Source organism: Solanum verrucosum, unplaced genomic scaffold, assembly GCF_900185275.1.
Source record: "Solanum verrucosum unplaced genomic scaffold, falcon-dt-bn FXZP01000273.1, whole genome shotgun sequence".
NCBI lineage: Eukaryota > Viridiplantae > Streptophyta > Magnoliopsida > Solanales > Solanaceae > Solanum > Solanum verrucosum.
Window position 1 is genome coordinate 55042 of NW_026020163.1, and position 19061 is coordinate 74102.

Here is a 19061-nt window from a genome sequence, read left to right on the forward strand (position 1 = left end):
TCCAACCTAAGGTGCTTCAGTTTATTTTTCTCCTGTTGTTATTGGACTCTTTCTTTTGTTGCTTGTTTAAGCGATGTAAGCTTATCCAATAACTTAAGTCCTTTTTTGTTCAAATCGGCCAAACTCTTCTCTATTCCACTTAGTGATGTCTTTTGTCAGATTCTTCAATTTCTGCACAAGCATAAAATCTGGCCTTCCACTAATTAAGTAGCCCTGTCACCAGCGATTTTTGTCAGTGAATCCTTCTACCTGATGCCACATATTTTCAAACTTGAAATAAGACAGTGGCTTCCCAATCCCTACATTCAAGAAGAATAGGCATGTGATCTGATATCAATCTAGGCATCCCTATTTGTTTGATTGGTTTGAACCTATCACACCATTCTTGGGAGATTAGGAACCTGTCAATTCTTGATGCTTGCAATGAATCTTCCTCTTTAAACCATGTGAAATGAGCCCATTGTAAAGGCCAAAGGGAGATCAACTAGGTCTCGGATTATCTCAGAGAAGGAATTCATAGCCCTGGATCTGGTTATACAACTATACCTTTCTCTATCTAATCTGCATAAAATAAAGTCTCCCTCAATCACCCACTTTTTAACCCATAAACCTCTTATAACGGCAAGTTCTAGCCAAAACGTTTCTCTTTCGAAGTTGGTGTGAGGGCCATACACCCCTGTGAAGCACCATTCCAACATGCAGTATAAGGTGTAAACGTCTTGAAGAGTAGCTCTATTTACCCATAGCCTACATGATAATGATACCTAACTTGTTACTTGATGACTTGAGTTCTGCCAACTAAACCCAACGATTACCCCAAATTTTGCCCGATCCAAGATGCTGGCCACTTATCAATTTTGGTTTCCTCAAGGCAAACTATATTGACCTTTCATTTTTGTATCAATGAATTAATAGAGCTCCTGCGGTGTCATTCAAGCCCCACATATTCCAGCTTAGTATATTTTAATTGCATTCGGACCAGGCCTTATGGTAACCTGCTCCCATCTCCTTTCATGTTGCCTTCATAATTCAAACCCCACTTTAGCCTCTCCAATTCTGCTTTCTGCTTATTCTACCCTTCCTTTCCATTACTCCCTGGAGACTCGTGATTTTGCAATTGTTTCTGCCTCTTCTGATCCATCAATTGTTTCCGTCTCTTCTGATCCATCAATTGTATGATGTCAATAACCTCGTGCTCGAACCCATTGACATTGACCCAAAGGTTTTGCATGCCTTGAGCATTAGTGTCTACGACTATCTCTCAGTTTCCAATACAGTTGGGGCGTCAATTACATGCCTACTGGAAATACCTTCTTTGTAAATTGTACCATGGGAGGGCGAGGTTGTCGCAAGAGGAGACCTCACCTTCAAAGCCAGACCAAGCACTTTTTGTTGGAGGAATTGAAAAATTTCTGCAAAAATTATGTGTTTTCTGTATTTCTTCATCGTCTGCTTCTGAATGGAGGAGTGTGGTGCTGGCTTACAAGGGATTGGGCTTTTCATTTGAAGATCTCATCCCTTAGTGGATAGAAGGAATTGTCATTGATATATTGACTAGGTCAAATTGCACGAGTGTCAAATTTTGACTATACATACCGCATAAGCATACACATATTCCTTTTGAAAGGTAACTAACTAATTATATAGAAAAGCATAAATTAAAATTATTTTCCACTAAACTGAACAGGATATTTAGATATGTGGAACACCTTTTAGAGTTATTTCTCTAACAAGGTGTTGGACACTTTTGATAAGAGTAAGACAAAGAAGGAATGTTACCTTACAATACAGTTTCTCACAATGATCAATACTCCCAATGTCCCTAATTACTTGTCCACTTTTCCTTTTTTAGTTGTCCCTAATTACTTGTCCATTTTGACAAATCAAGAAAGGACAAAATATTTTTACCTATTAAACCCTCAATTAATTACTTTGAAATAGATAGAACTTTTTGAAAATCTTAAGTTTTTAATTCATCCACTTCATAATCAATAGGGGTAAAATGATAAACTCACTATATCAATAAGTGTTTTCTTAATAGGTGTGTCGATTCAAAAGTGGACAAGTAATTAGGGACAGAGGGAGTAGAAAGGCAACTAAAATTACTCACAGAGTACATAACTCATACCAAGCCTATTAGGTTGCAAACCCAACAAGTGTCACATGACATGACTGTGAACTTGTGGTTTGGCATTTCTCAAAATAATTAGGAGATGGCACGGGAATCCTATTTTGATTGAAAAGTGCTGATGTGGAGCATAAAAGTAAAGTTAATTTAGCAGCAGTGCACAAATGGATACACATTTGGGACTTAAGATTGACCAGAGATAGATTTTTTAGAAACAAAAGAAAAGGGGAAGCATCGAAAGCGTCTATTACATTGAAAAGATTGTAGGGATTAGGGAAGCATGTAAAACAAATGTTGAAGTTCAATAAGCAGCAGATGCAAGTCCTATTATTCATCTCAAATCACTATAATATTGTCCCAAGGGGGTTGCCTATACGGAAGTAACAACTTGCAGACCTCAGGTTCCAATTACAGCATAGGCGTGCGGGATTACGTTAACAAATTATATTATGGGGTAGATAGATTTTCAATGAATATATTAAGATTCTTGTAAGCTAGTTAGGACACCACCGTCAATAAATAAATATTGTCTTATCTTACATCTAGAAACCAGAACTATTAAAAATATTTGGGGTTTCCAAATGTAAGGAATTCATCTTCACTTAGCAAGTACATACTCTTCTGCTACTCTCTTTTGCACATCCCCAAAATCATTGGATGTGTTCTAATTATACTGGGTATGTTGTTGTTGTTGTGTTCTAATTATTTTCCGTCTTCTTCTAGGTTCTTACTTCTAAGTGGCATAATTGTTCCTCCTCGCAGGTTCTCTCCAGGTGCTGCAATTTTAGCTACAATCTAGTGGATAATCTCGACGTGTAGTGGTGAGCCCGAGGAAGTAGTGGAGTGTTCTAAGTGAAGTCTTTTTGTGAGAATTTTTGGCTAGGTGGAGGTTGAGTTCCCATGTAATGCAATATGGGATCCAAGTGTGCTGAGGAAAATGTGTTTTTTTCACTTGGCTAGCCACTAGAGGAGTGATTCTGACAGCAAAAAACCTTGGAGCAGAAGGTTGCCAGCATTAGTTGGTCTTGCATGTGCAAGGAGATGGCCGAGGAGGTGGATCACCTTCTTCTACATTGTGGACTTACCATGAGATTATGGTGGAATATGTTTAGGTGGTTTTGCACTCCTTGGGCAATGCCAAGGACTGTGAAATATTTGATGCTCAGATGGAAGAGAGGGAGAAAGAGGAGAGAAAGAAAGGCTTGGAACGTGGTTCCAGTTGCGTTAAGGTGGGTAATTTGGAGAGAGAGAAACAGGAGAGTTTTTGAAGGTGTAGAGTCAAGTTTCTTGCAGTAGAGGAGTATTCTCGGCTCCCTTATTTTCTTTTGGTATAAAGAGAAAACTTTTTGTTGTACCAAGGATTGGGTGGAATTTGCAGAGAATCATATTTTGTAGTCTTTGATCTTTTGTATAACCTTTGTATATGACCATTTTAGTTGGAAGTACTTTACTTGATCAATAAAAAAATGTATAGCTCTAACACCAGTATAGATGACCTTCATTACTCACATTTGAACCACATTTAAGATAAACAAAAAGATAAAACTCTATGGAGAAAACAATCAAAATGGTCCTTGATGTACAGGTGTTACTTTAATATATCTCACTTGATTGAAATGGTCTTTAATGTATACTAAGAGGTGTTCATTTGGGTCCTTTACCCTAAACCTAACAGATTTATCAAAAAAAGGTGTTAAGTTTAACTGTAGGCCACCGTGACTAACAAAATCCACCATTTTCTTATTTGCTAACTCCAAAAAAAGAGCTTCATAATATCCAACGCCATCTTCTCTACCTTCTCTAACAAAATTCACTATTTTCTCTTCCCTTTTTCTGGCCCAAAATTCTCTACTTTCTCTAGCAAATTTTGCAGCTTCACTCTTATTTTTCATTGTCCTAAATAGATTTCCTTATGCAGCATTTGACAGGGAATCTACATGAATTTCCAAATTCAACTTAACTCTCCAATTCTCTGCCTAACTATGCTGAAAATGGGGGAAACATACAAGCAAAGCCCCAATTTCCCAGGAGTCGGAAAAAACAACTATTTGAGCTCACAAAAACATATCCTCATTGAAATTTAGCAAGAAAAATATCATGTTATTTCAAGATTATTGGAATCAACATGTTTGTGAGCTTAGATGACTCAAAATCAATTAAAAGTTTCAGTCTTTATTCCAATTCTAAGAGTGTCAGGATACAGTTTATTGCTTACTGCATATGAGAAAAGAAATCAGAAATGAAAATTTTGGAAGTAAAAAAATTACCTGTAAATCCGCCATGGCCTCCAATTAACTGCCCAAAGTAAAGCAAAAGAGGCAGAACCTAGCACAGAGAAAAGGGTCCCCGAAATCACACATGCCAACATTAATTCATGCTCATTTCCTTCCATTTTCCTCCTTTATCCACCCTTTCTCTGTCAACTGCATCCAAAAATGTAATATTTATCACAAAAATAGAAAACACAAAATTTTCTGTAAGTTGAAGGTTTTACCTACCTAGCTCAACAACAACCTCCCAAACTAAAACTGAAACATTCCCAAACAGAATAGGGTTTTTGCCAGACCATAGTCAAGAGTAAAGCTAGGATTTAGAGAGAGAGAAAAAAAAGCATCTCGTGTGGTGTGGGTCAATAGAAAATTGTTGAAGAAAAATCAAAACCCTAACAAGGCTTGGAGGAGACTAGAGAGGAGAGAAGAGTAAAGTAAAGGTACAAGTGAGTGTGGATATAAAATTCTGAAACGTCAGTGCTTGTAAATAATAAAATAACAGCTGGGTTTTTCTGTCTTACCTCAACGCTTCTAATATCACAAATTCATTCTCATTTTTGTTCATCTGTATTTATATTATATTAAAATTTTACTTAATTAGTGTAAAAAATTATATCTATAAACGAATTTAAATATTGAATGTAAGTTTTTCATCGCATTAGAAACTTTATTTTTATCGGACGAATATTCAGTTGAATTAATCAATCAATGGTGATAAAGGAGAAGACCAGGAATGATTTATATGAATCAGAGACTGGTATTGCAATAGGCGTTGCTGAACATCTTGGCCATGAAACCGAGCGCAAAAGATGTCCCATCTTGTTGTTCTCCATTGAAGATGTTGACCCTGCATTTCTTTTTTTGCTACAGAAACAATTATACCCGCCACCACCAACTCCAAGTATAATCATTGACCGTCAATATCTTACTCTTCAAGTTTATTTAAGTTTCTTTGATAGATTTGTGAAAGATATCTAAATTATTATTTTTTAAATGGTTCATAAAGATTGTTTCTAGTTATAATTACGACCAAGAGACATAAGACTCCAATTTTAGTATGTTTGTCAATAATAATGACTTATAGCTTACTATTCTGAGTATCAACAATCTCAACTTACTGGATTAAATTATTCAGATAATATACCTTATGAATATATTTTATTTAAATGTCATCAATTTTAATTTAGCTAATAAAGGTAATAAAATTTTACTGCTAAAGGAATATTGAACATATTTTCATTTTTGTTTGCGTAAATGACTCAAAACGATTACTACAATTTGATTAGAGATTGGTTACCCTCACTCGTTTTCTTTTTCAATTGCTTGATTTGTTCATGTTTTGAATTAGTTTAGGTTTTTATTAAAAATAATAAATGTAATGAATATGTTAGTGGCATGTGTTATATCACGTCATACAAGTAACAACTTCTTATTTTGATTTTCATTCAAATAGTGATGGACTAGAAAATAGAAAAAAGACAGAGGTGGAGCAACGAAATTAAAAATTGAAAAAAAAAAGTACAAAATAAAAATACAATAGAATGGACAAGGATGCCATTATGATACTTTTTATCTATTTATTTTTATTTTTTAAGTTTCTTTACTCTTAATTTCATGTCATATACTGTGAATATGAAGAGTGTATTTATTGTTTATTTTCTAATATTCAGGGTAAGAATGAAGCAAGAAAATATGGTGATCGTTTTGACTTTTGAGAACGTTAGGTGGAAGAAAGATAGAAATGTAACCTATGACTCCAGAGAATTACGTATTTTCTCCTGCCTCAGCTTCACATATGGAAGGAGGGCGAGGGCGTAACACGCCAGGGTCCCAGGTCTTCGAGTTAGCCCGCACTTTTTTGAAGAATCTTGCACCCATGGGCATACGACGTCGACCTGGCAGGCCTTCCCTTTACGTCCGAGCTTCATGGGCGTTGCCCCGTTCTCTAATCAGATATTTGGATGTGAGCTATACTCCACGAGAAGTCAAACGGGGGTATGAATTTCTCTAGTTTTTCTCTATTAAAAAAATTAGTCCGTACCCTCCTTTTCTGTCTAGAAATTTTTTGGGCATGAGTTAAGCATATATATGGTTAATTGTTCTTTCTTTCGATTTGAGTGTTGGCACTTTTGAAGTCTCTTTCTATAGGCGTGAAAAAACAACAATGTCGTAACTCTTCAAGGTGATGTGGCTAATTCCTTACTCCAACTTCAAATGAACACTTTGCATGAATTAGCACCAACTCATGAATCAACCGATCTTCTATTTTACAGATTAAAGCAAAAGAACTCTATAACGTCGGAAAAAACTTGAAAGCCACTTGACTTTAAGGAGGGAGATTTTGCCACAAATACAAAGGTTTGTACTATAATAATTTTCCAAGATTTAATTTTTAAAATTGATAAAAGAAAATCATAAAATTCAAAGATGAACAAAGTCATAACTTTGAATTAGATAAAGGTTTGTACTATAATATTGATTTGTATATATCAATATAAATAAAAATTTATGTTAAGAACTATAAATTATTCTATAACAAACAATTACTACTTTCACTGCAAGAAAAGTGTGAATTACATGGAGATTTTCCTGGGGATTAACATGAAAATTTGTAGGAAAATAAGTTTTCTACGGATTTTCATACTGATCCCCAGAAAAGTTCCCATGTAATTCATACTTTTTTTGTAGTGTTTTTTGTATGATTATATCCTACAATTGATCTAATCTACTAGCCACCTTATGGAAGACATTTTTTTTATTTTTTTTTATAACTTCTAAAAATATTATTATCAATCAACAATAACTTCTGATTATAAAAAGGAGGAGATCACATAGTTTCTTAGCGGGAAGACACAAATTTAAGGCGTTAAGCATTTACAGTTACAGAGATGATGTTGCTCATATTTACTGTCAAACTGAACATTTGTACGTTAGACAATTGCATTAGAAAAAAATATATAATCCAATTGATTTATACTAGTAATTATAATACTAACCAAATACTAGAAAATACTATAACCAAATAAGTAGTTTTTCCCTGAATATGAAATGTATTTTTTCAATTTCTTTTGATAAAACTTTTAAATAAAATTATATTTTGAAATGACAATAATTATCGATCAAGTATGCTCACCATTCATTAATTTAACCTTACATTTTCTTCCTTTCAAATTTTGTGTAACTTATCGTATACATACTTCAATATTATCTATTTATCATTTTAAAATATTTGTTCAATTAGTATGAGGTACACTTGTACGTGTTGAAAAAATTAGTATAGAAAGTACAAATTTATGTTTTTTATACTAATTTAGAACATGTTGACAGACTCAAATTGTACCAAATTGTTATAAGATAGACGTGTCTAAATATATTAATCTACATGAGTTAGTATCAAATTCATATGAAAATAAAACAGTATGACTTAAGGTATTGTGCATGAGATTCCCTAACTAAATTTATCCCCTTCAACAATAGCTGAATTGTTATTAAGACTAACAGCAATTATTCGAACACTTATAACACCAACGATAAACTTTATTTTCAATTAAATTAAAGACTTAAAATTGTGTTTTGACCTGAATGTATGCCTAAAGGAGCTAAGATTGGTGCCCGAGTCAATATTTTTTAATCTCTAATTCAATTTTTTCTTTAAGTTGTAACTTCTATGTAATTAGTTTAATTTTATTATTATTTTACTTGCTCAATCTTAAATTCATTATTATCTTCTATCTGATTCAATCTCATCTATTGTTGCTTTCAAATTGGCTGAAAGAGTATTTTGAAGTCACTTAGGAGAAGTATAGGCAAGCGAGCCTAAGTTTTATATAATAAATAGTTGTGTGTGCCATACGAAAAATCAAGTTCGCGCTCCCATATTACCCAATACACCAAAAGGGGCTTTACTTTCAGTAACTTTTTTCACTTATTATGTTGTCTCATTTCACCTTTCAACCACATTTTCACTACGATTTTTCTCTAAAGATATATGCATAAAGTTTACAATTTATGATTGATAAACAAGATTAGTACAATACCTAACTACCTATAATAAAGGAAGAAACTACTATAAAAAATCAGATTACTAAACATAATACACAATTACAAAGAGTAACAAAATTATATAAACACAATTACAGAGAATTTCCAAAACACATTAATATAACAAAAGATAATGATGTTGTTTTTCATTAATAATGAACCAAAATGGTATTTAAATAACCTTAAATGTTACGTATACATTAAAATATATTCTAAATTTGAATTAAATATTTTTGTCAGGCCATCAATGGCCATGATTTGTTTGTTTCTTCCTAAGATACTTTTGATTATGTAAATCTAACGTATGTGTATATGTTAACCGTTGAAAATCGTCATGATCCTCTCATCAAATGAAACTTGTAAGTCAGTAATCTCATAAATAATACTATTCATCTAAAGTGACAATATTTGAATAATTATTGCTAGTTTGCTACGATTGGACTTCAATAATTTTTCTTGGCTTATAAACTAGAGCACTAAACGAATTGAATTTATTTATTCATAATTATATCAGGAAAATATTTTAATAAATAAAATATTCGATATGACCGTATATAGACTATTTGTGTAGTTTAACATGATGAATCAAGTCTCATGGGACAAATGAACAAGAATAAATTAAAATCTTCAACAAATTTTAAAAGATTATAGTGTATCTTATATATGCACTTAATTATACTCTTAAGGATCGTAAGATCATTAAGACATAATTAGATGAAAAGATATATTCCTTACCACCTAACATATCACGAATTTGCTAATCATATAAAATAATTTTAAATTAAGGAAGTTCATATTTTAGTCATCAAACTATATTCGTTTTTTCGGGTAAATTATTATCTTCTTTATCTTAATGAAACTTATTTAATCCACTAAATTATGTTATTGTCTAAAATGATAGAAGAAATAATTAGTACACATAACATGCAATACACCTCTATGTGAGAATAGATAATTACATAATCATAATTTTATAAGTTGACCTTTTGTTTATGATAGTAATAAAAGGTCAACGTAAAATTAATGAATATTTTACTATTTTTTTTAATAAGAAAAACAACTTAAGAAGACAAAAAAAAGATATCTTTATATTGAACAAGTCTATTTATTATCAATATTTATGCAAGTTTTTAAATGAAAAATAAAATAAAATAATTCATTTTACTATGTTGATAGACAAGGAGAAATTTAAACTAAGGTACTTGGAACTTTTCTTAAATTCTATAAAGAATAAGTCAAAGTGAGAACATTAAAGTTATAATATGAGAAGAAGGGAGACAGAAAGATGAGAAATAGAAGGAGAAGCAAAACATAATTAAAGGAAATGCAAGAATGAGGACGCGCACAAAAAGTGAGCCACAGAAATTATTATGGAAGATAATCAATGGTATCAAGATAACAAATTCTTATTATATAAGGCCTCGGGGAGATGGGTAAGAATGCAAGCTCTAGAAGGAAGAAGAAGAAGAAATTCCCCTCTTCTTCTTTGCCAATTTTTTTATTTAAAATCCCAAAAAAATATCAAAGAATTTTTATTTTTTTTAAAAAAAAGAAGAAGTGAGATTCGTAATTGTAGAATAAGAGATAGATAGATAGAGAGAGAGAGAGAGAGAGAGAGAGAGAGAGAGAAAGAGAGATAGAGAGAGAGAGAGAAAAGAGGCATGGAGGGAGCCAATAATGTAAAAATTGTGGCTTTGCTTATAATTTGCCTCTCCGTTGGAGCTTTGTTGGTAAAAGCTGAGGACCCTTACCTCTTTTTCGAGTGGAATGTCACTTATGGCACAATTGCTCCATTGGGTGTCCCCCAACAAGGTATCCTAATCAATGGGCAACTTCCGGGGCCCAGGATCAATTGCACATCCAACAATAATATTGTTGTCAATGTCTACAATAAGCTAGATGAGCCTTTACTCCTTACTTGGAATGGTATCCAACAAAGGAAGAATTCATGGCAAGATGGTACCCCAGGAACCATGTGTCCTATCATGCCTGGTACAAACTTCACTTATCATTTTCAAGTGAAGGACCAAATTGGTAGCTTCTTCTACTTTCCTACTACAAGCTTGCATCGTGCATCCGGTGGCTTCGGTGCCCTCGATGTCCATAGTCGTAACCTTATTCCCATTCCTTTTGACAAACCCGCTGATGAGTACAATGTCTTTTTGGGCGATTGGTACAATAAGGGACACAAAGCCCTGAAAAAAACGTTAGATGGTGGACGCACCATTGGGAGACCTGATGGTATTCACATTAATGGAAAGTCCAATAAACTTGGTGACAAAGCAGAGCCATTATTCAGCATGGAAGCTGGCAAGACCTATAGGTACAGGATATGCAACGTCGGTATGAGGACCTCAGTTAATATCGGGATCCAAGGTCATGCGATGAAGCTAGTGGAGATGGAAGGATCACATACCGTGCAAAATATGTATGACTCTCTTGACATCCACGTTGGTCAATGTCTTTCGGTCTTGGTCACTGCTGATCAGGAGCCTAAGGACTATTACATGGTTGTTTCTAGCCGATTTTTGAAGCAAGCCATCTCCTCCGTAGGTATCCTACGTTATGCAAATGGCAAGGGCGTCGGATCAGCATCATCTGATCATCTCCCAACACCTCCACCAAATAACACTCAAGGTATTGCTTGGTCCATGAATCAATTTCGGTCCTTCAGATGGAATCTCACAGCTAGTGCTGCCCGTCCTAATCCTCAGGGATCCTATCACTACGGACAGATCAACATTACTCGCACCATCAAGATTGTCAACTCGAGAAGCCAAGTAAATGGAAAGCTTCGATTTGCCTTGAATGGTATCTCTCATATGGATAGTGACACCCCATTGAAGCTTGTTGAGTACTTTGGAGTAGCTGAAAAGACTTTCAAGTATGATGTGATGGGGGATGAGCCTCCGACTCCGAGCAGCAACAACAACAAAGTGGTGACCATTGCTCCAAATGTGAAAAATGCTACCTTTCGTAATTTCGTGGAGATTATATTTGAGAACGAAGAAAAGACTATCCAGACGTATCACTTGGATGGATATTCATTTTTTGCAGTAGGGATCGAGCCTGGGAAATGGAATCCTGAGAAAAGAAAGAACTACAACTTAGTAGATGCAGTAAGCAGACACAGTATCCAAGTGTATCCAAATTCGTGGGCAGCCATAATGACAACTTTAGACAATGCAGGAATATGGAACTTACGATCCGATATGTGGGAGAGAAACTACTTAGGACAACAATTATATTTTAGTGTACTCTCTCCTTCACGCTCCTTGAGGGATGAGTATAACCTCCCAGACAACCATCCTCTTTGTGGTATTGTCAAGAGTATGCCCATGCCGCCACCATACAAACCGTAGTAGCCTAATACTCTAATATTAGCATCAAAGGTCTATATATATTTATGGGAAAAAAATATTTATATATATATTCTTTTCAAAATATACATACATACATACATATAGTGTAATTCAAATAAAACATCAACCTAACTACACAAATTATATATATAATTAATATTGAACACATAATTTACCCGTTCATTCCAGAATAATTTTCAATTTAATTTTATATCTTCATTTAACCCACCAAGGGGGGAATTTTTATTCTTGAATTGATCAGCGATAACAACGAGGTTGGGAGTTAGGTCTGACCTCTATGAACGAAATAATTGAAAAAAGATATCCTATACAGTGTGTGGCATTTCAATTTAAGTTTTAAAAAGATATGTTTATGTTAGCTGATGAGGTATAATATATAATATATTAATACTATCTTTGTTTCTTCATTTGTTAACATTTATGTTATTAGAATTTAAAAGTGCAACTTATCAAGTATTCTTAAATTCATTGACTAAGAAAAAATTTATTGTTCAATGATAATGGAAAAAAAAAGAATAGTACTGATGTATAATTACTATATTTTAGTGAGTTTATACCACTAGATAGTGTGTCTAGCAATTTTTTATTGACAATAAAAATACAAAATTTTCAGCAGAGATAAGTATAAATAAAAGGGGCTAGGTCTTATCTTAACAATTTTAATAAGGTAACAAACTTCTATTAATTAATAAGTATGAAGAAAAGAAGCGCAAGAGAGAATTAAGTATTTTGTGGTTATCACAAAATTTATAATACACATTACAATTATATTACAAATGAAAATGCTTAGATAATACCAAAATGTAAAAGTCAAGAAGAAAGTTAAGTTGTCAACCTGATCAACGTCCCTTTTACAAATGTATGAACTAAAAAATACATGACTCGTCTAAGGTACCATATGTATTTTCCTCTAGTCTTTTTCTTCATATATGTCAAAAAACACTTGATAGTTCAACACTTGTTCATGAATTTATTGAATCTTATTAAAGTTGTTGATATTGTCATATGATTCCGATTTATCAATCGAATTTGTCAGTGCCTTAAAACAAACTAATCATTCACCCTACCATCCCAATTATTCTTTATTCTTTTTGTTATTGAACTGTTGTACAAGAGAAATATCTGCATCCCTAACTGCATTTTTATAACAATGATTCAACATTACATCTTCCCCACATTCTTCAAAGATATCCTCATCTTGTAGGTTAACAAATCTATTTGGAGAAAAAAAAAACTATTACCATCAACTTATAATTTTAAGTGTAAATATATAGGTGTAAGAGAAGTCAATTATAAAATATTAAACCATACCAATACATCAAGAAGCTACTTGTTTCTAACAAAAAATCTTTTAACGGTAATATATTTGTCAAAACATCTGCAACTTCACTTATATTTTTTTCATCAAGATTTATAGTGAATGATTCCTTTTGTTTTTAAAGAACACAGTTACTTATGTATTGATAAATTATAAGCCGCTATCTAAGCTTACACATTTGATTTTGATTTGAAATTGAGTTCCAATTATAGCAACAAAGGTTTGATAATTTGGAAGGTATTGCTTTTACAACTTAATTAGTAGACTATAGTTATCTACCATGATGAGGAAGTAATTGTATTTGATGTGAGTTGCCACATGGTAAGACCTTCATAGTTCAATATATAATAGGTTAAAAAATTTGATGGTGTTGATTTTTCGTGGGTAAGATAATCTAGATTGCGTGATTATGAGTTGAATTCTTCGGATACTCTTAAAAAAATGTTATATTTATTTTTTTGATATATTTTGTCGTTGTTATCCAACATCAAGTACAATTTTCCCCTTAGACTATTAAGTCTCATATCACCGCTTTTATTATTCTTTGTATAGTCTATATGATGTTTACATTGATATATTTTATCTCAATTAAAATTTGCATTAATTTAATTCTTCTACCCATCCAATATTATACTCAACTTAGCTAACTAATTAAAGCACATCATTTTAAGATCGATAAATGAGACAGTAGAAAGCTTTGTTCCAACATGTATAACCGAAGATTCATATTCTAACGGGGGCATACTTGGCTGGAATATGTGTTGGGTTTTCTTTGACAATTTTTTTTATTAAGAATAAATATATCCAAATAGTATAACGAGGAATAAATATAACTTTGTTATAAGAATGCAAAAAATAAAATGACCCCACTCCTAATCACATATATATATACACGATATCGGAGTCCGTGCTAGCACGGGCCCAATATGTATCATTTTTTGTTTCAATTTATGTGACAAAGACAAAATTAAAGAGTTAATCAAACTTTAATATTAATTTAAAATAGTTTAAATTTTTAATTATTGTTAACTATGGTAAAAAATTTTTTATGTCTTTTAACATTCTAAATTGCTAATTATTGTTGTATGATTTGTAATATCTTTTACGCAATTTTGAAATAATAAAGGTTATTTCTTCTTTCTCAATTTATGTGGTACTAATAAAATTTCGAGATTCAATCAATTTTTTTGTCTTTAAAATATTCTATTGTTAATTACTGTAAATTATTGTACTTTCTAAGTAATTTTCAAATAATATATATTATTTCATTTGTCCAATTTATGTGTCACCGATAAAATTTAAAGAGCTAATCAGATCTTTTACATATTTTTATATCTTTTGAATATTTAAGTAAATAATTATTGTGATTTATAATATTTTATACAATTATTTAAAAAAAATTAAACAACAAACAAAACGAATTCATCATAGGAAAAATTACCAAAGCATCCTTAAATACATCAATAATGGGTCCCACTTTTTGTTTAAAAAAATATGCATATTGGGAGGATATTTTTGTCCAAAGTGGAAATAGAATAAGTATAAAGCATTAAAGTCTTTTAAAATTTTAAATTGTTAATTCTTATTGTATGATTTGTAATATTTTTACGTCATTTTCAAATAATAGAGGTCATTTCTTCTTTCTCAATTTCTGTAGTACTAAAAAAATTTGAGATTCAATCAATTTTTTTTGTCTTTGAAATTTTTCTAGCTGTTAATTACTGTAATTTATAGTACTTTCTAAGAATTTTTCAAATAATATATATTATTTCATTTGTCCCAATTTATGTGTCATTGGTAAAATTTGAAGAGTCAATAAGATCTTTTATATATTTTTATATCTTTTAAATATTTAAGTAATTAATTATCGTGATTCATAATATTTTATACAATTATTTAGTATAGTAAAATAAATTTAAAAGAAACAAACAAAACAAATTCATCATAGGAAATTATCAAAGCATCCTTCAATACATCAATAATGGGTCCGACTTTTTGTTTTTAAGAAATTGCACATTCGAAGGATATTTTTGTCCAAAGTGAAAATATTGTGTAAAAAATGTGTATTTATTGTGATTTTTGAATGCTTTGTGGGGTAATAGGACGCACGCAAAGTTAAGGTGTATTTTTGAAAATCTGGGACAACTTCAAGTATCACTTAATGTTTTTTCTCAAAATCTAATTTACTTTCGTAAATAATGTTTTTTCTCAAAATCTAATTTACTTTAGCAAACTATGTGTCAGAGCAAAATCAGATTAACAAATTCAAAAGGAATGAGTAATAAATAGCTCATACAATGACATATTTATTATTTAAGTAAATAATAAATATGTAACTAAATACTTTATATATATTTGCATTGTGGCTTATTATATATATATATATAAAAGAGAACCCTAGACCCACCTACGTGGCGCTATCACAAACCAGGATTCCCATTTTATTTATTTATTTTCAAAACTAGGCTTCCCCTTTCATGAAAAGTTTTGACTTTTATTAAAAGTTGTGACTTTAATGAAGAGTTGCGACTTTTATGAAAAGTTGTTACTTTTATGAAGAGTTGCGACTTTTATGAAAAGTTGTGACTTTTATGAAATGTTGTGAGCTTTTCGAAGGGTTGCAATTTTTCCAAATAGTTGTGACCTTGCCGATAAGGCACAATAAATATTTGTTCACACTACCCTTTGTTGTCTATAAATAGAGAGATTTCCTCTCATTTTAAAACAACGAAAATTCTGAACTTCTTCTTCTTTTGCACAATTAAATATTTGTGTACTTTAATTTGTTCCTGTTGAGTGTTCATTGACACCATAGCTTATGTTGCCGATCATGATATATATTTTTACAGTCATTAATTTATGCTTATGATATTAAGGATAAATGATGATATTATGTTATAATTTTCATTTTCCTTTACATTACTAATGTTTGTTACTATGTAATCTTGTATGTAAGATAATATAGTTTTTTTAATTTTAATTACGGATAGATTTTAAGTATTATTTTATAAATTCTGTGATATTAAATTCCCGCACGATGCTAATTTTACTAGTATAGTATATATATATATATATGGCCAAAAAAACAGATATTTATTTATTATTATATTATGATAAATGGAAGTGAAAGGGTAAAATAGTAATGAGATGAATATGGACGGCTGGCGGAAAGGACCCAGGAAAAGGCTGGCATCAAATGGTTACGGATTCCAAATACTTATTGATAACCAAAAAAAAAAAAAGGCATAAAGAAAGAGTCGAGTAGTTTCTTCTTCTTCTTCTATAATCCAGATCGATCGATCGATCGATCAACATCATCATCATCAGAAGAAGAATAATTTTTTTGAAATGAGAGAAATAATAAGCGTACACATAGGTCAAGCTGGTATTCAGGTGGGAAACTCATGTTGGGAGCTGTATTGCCTTGAACATGGAATCCAGCCTGATGGCATGATGCCTAGGTACATATATTTCTATTTCATTCATTCATTCATCAATTATTGTTTTTGTTTGCCTTCAATCTCACATGAATACACCACACATCTCTGATCTCTGTGTATGATGAATACTTTGTACAGGAAATTATTGTATATTTTGGGATAAATGATATAGGAAATTATTATTTTTGTTTTGACTCTAGAGAAGCAAAGTTGTCCTGGTTATTATGACTTTTATAGTGGAAGAGCAACAGTTTTATGAATTCATGACCTATAATTGGATAGGAAGCTGATTTGGTTTAGTTTCTCTTGTTAGCTAAAGGACTAACTTGTTTGTTTTCTTGCAGTGACACCTCACCAGGTGCAGCGCATGATGCTTTCAACACCTTCTTTAGCGAAACCGGTGCTGGGAAGCATGTCCCAAGAGCTATATTTGTTGATCTTGAACCTACTGTTATTGATGAGGTGAGAACTGGCACTTATCGCCAGCTTTTCCATCCCGAACAGCTCATTTCAGGAAAGGAAGATGCTGCAAATAATTTCGCCAGAGGCCATTATACAGGTAGCTAACTACCTACTTCAGAGACCTCTCCATCCATTTATTCATTTTCTTAACAACTTCTGTTAATGTACCTAATTTCTGCTTTATTCACAGTTGGGAAGGAGATTGTCGATCTTTGCCTTGACCGAGTAAGGAAATTGGCTGATAACTGCACAGGTTTGCAGGGATTCTTGGTGTTTAATGCTGTTGGTGGGGGTACTGGTTCCGGATTGGGGTCATTGTTGCTGGAACGCCTATCTGTGGATTATGGAAAAAAGTCAAAGCTTGGGTTTACTATCTATCCTTCCCCCCAGGTGCATAGATAATCATGTTTTAGCAAAGCACTAATACATTTGTTTAACATAGCAGTAAAGGACGAGGTTCAGACTGAATTTTTAGATGATACTTATCCATATAGGTTGTTATCTAGTAGCTTTCACGATAATCACATTACGTCTAACTGTTTGGTGTTATCTTTAGCTCATGTTCCGTAAGTTGTCATGTTTTTGTTAGTGTAACAGCATGTATAACAGTTGACAGACTAATCTGTAAATTATTTCTCTATCTGATTAAGTTGAAGCCTTTTGTTAATTTCAGGTATCCACTGCTGTTGTAGAGCCTTATAACAGTGTTCTTTCAACTCATTCCCTTCTAGAACACACTGATGTGGTTGTGATGTTGGACAATGAAGCCATTTATGATATCTGTAGGAGATCCCTAGACATTGAGAGGCCTACATACACTAATTTGAACCGACTGATATCGCAAATCATATCATCGTTGACCACTTCCTTGCGGTTTGATGGAGCCATCAATGTAGACATTACTGAATTCCAGACAAACCTGGTACCATATCCACGCATCCATTTTATGCTTTCATCATATGCCCCTGTGATCTCAGCTGAAAAGGCATACCATGAGCAATTATCTGTACCTGAGATAACAAATGCAGTTTTTGAGCCCTCAAGCATGATGGCTAAATGTGACCCAAGGCATGGAAAATATATGGCTTGCTGCCTGATGTACCGTGGAGATGTTGTTCCCAAGGATGTCAATGCTGCTGTCGCTACTATTAAAACGAAGAGGACGGTTCAGTTTGTTGATTGGTAAGGATTTTGCACTAGTTGCAAGCATTCTCTTTTCTTATCTGAACAAACTACATAAAACTTTGTAAATGTAAATGCCACCAGATCATATTATTTTTTTTGGTTTTGGGATTTGAACAGGTGCCCAACTGGCTTCAAATGTGGAATAAACTATCAGCCTCCAACAGTGGTACCTGGGGGGGATCTTGCCAAGGTGCAACGAGCTGTTTGCATGATCAGTAACAATACTGCAGTTGCTGAGGTGTTCTCGCGCATTGACCACAAATTTGATCTCATGTATGCTAAGAGGGCATTCGTCCACTGGTATGTTGGAGAAGGCATGGAAGAGGGAGAGTTTTCTGAAGCTCGTGAAGATTTAGCTGCACTTGAAAAAGATTACGAGGAAGTTGGTGCTGAAGGAGTTAATGATGAGGAAGACGGTGACGAATATTGATGTAGACCAACATCTTTGAAGGCAATGTTGGCCTGGTGCCTTGCATATGTTTTTGTTGTTATTTGCTATTTGTATAACTTCCTATATCAGTTATTGTTTACATTGTAATTTGACATTCCTTTGCATTCTTGTCTGAATATTTCCAACTACAGTGATTGTCTACATTGTAATTTGACATTCACTTCTTCTATAGTGATTGTTCATATGATCTCTACATTGTGATACTTGATCAAGTTACTTGTAGATGGTAAGCAAAGAAAGATCCAAGATTCTTGACTCTACAGCTGTGACTCGAATACAATCATCGTTACTGGAGTATTCACATAAAACCTTAGAAAGAATAAGCAACAAGATAGAAGGCATGAAATAATCACATTCAAAGCAACAAATCGATCACCATTTAT

The 19061-nt window shown here is 32.7% G+C and overlaps 3 protein-coding genes across 4 annotated transcripts in view; 2 read left to right on the forward strand and 1 right to left on the reverse strand.

The window, feature by feature from the left end:
• Positions 1-4855, reverse strand: part of LOC125828706 (calpain-type cysteine protease DEK1) — a 34439-nt gene extending 29584 nt beyond the window's left edge. For both annotated transcript variants that reach the window (XM_049508045.1, XM_049508047.1), the window contains exons 1-2: positions 4627-4855; positions 4396-4551 (exon numbers count right to left, since the gene is read on the reverse strand). In XM_049508045.1, coding sequence (XP_049364002.1) covers positions 4396-4520 — 125 coding nt within the window. In that variant the 5' untranslated portion in view covers positions 4521-4551; positions 4627-4855. The remainder of the gene's footprint in view (positions 1-4395; positions 4552-4626) is intronic.
• Positions 4856-10100: 5245 nt separating this feature from the next.
• LOC125828587 (L-ascorbate oxidase homolog) lies at positions 10101-11801 on the forward strand. The gene has a single exon (XM_049507897.1). It carries the CDS (start codon positions 10101-10103, stop codon positions 11799-11801), a length of 1701 nt encoding a protein of 566 aa, XP_049363854.1.
• Positions 11802-16376: 4575 nt separating this feature from the next.
• Positions 16377-18865, forward strand: LOC125828671 (tubulin alpha-5 chain). The gene is made up of 5 exons (XM_049508002.1): positions 16377-16601; positions 16925-17139; positions 17233-17432; positions 17716-18224; positions 18345-18865. Exons 1-5 carry the CDS (start codon positions 16489-16491, stop codon positions 18655-18657), a joined length of 1350 nt encoding a protein of 449 aa, XP_049363959.1. The 5' UTR covers positions 16377-16488; the 3' UTR covers positions 18658-18865.
• Positions 18866-19061: the final 196 nt, after the last annotated feature.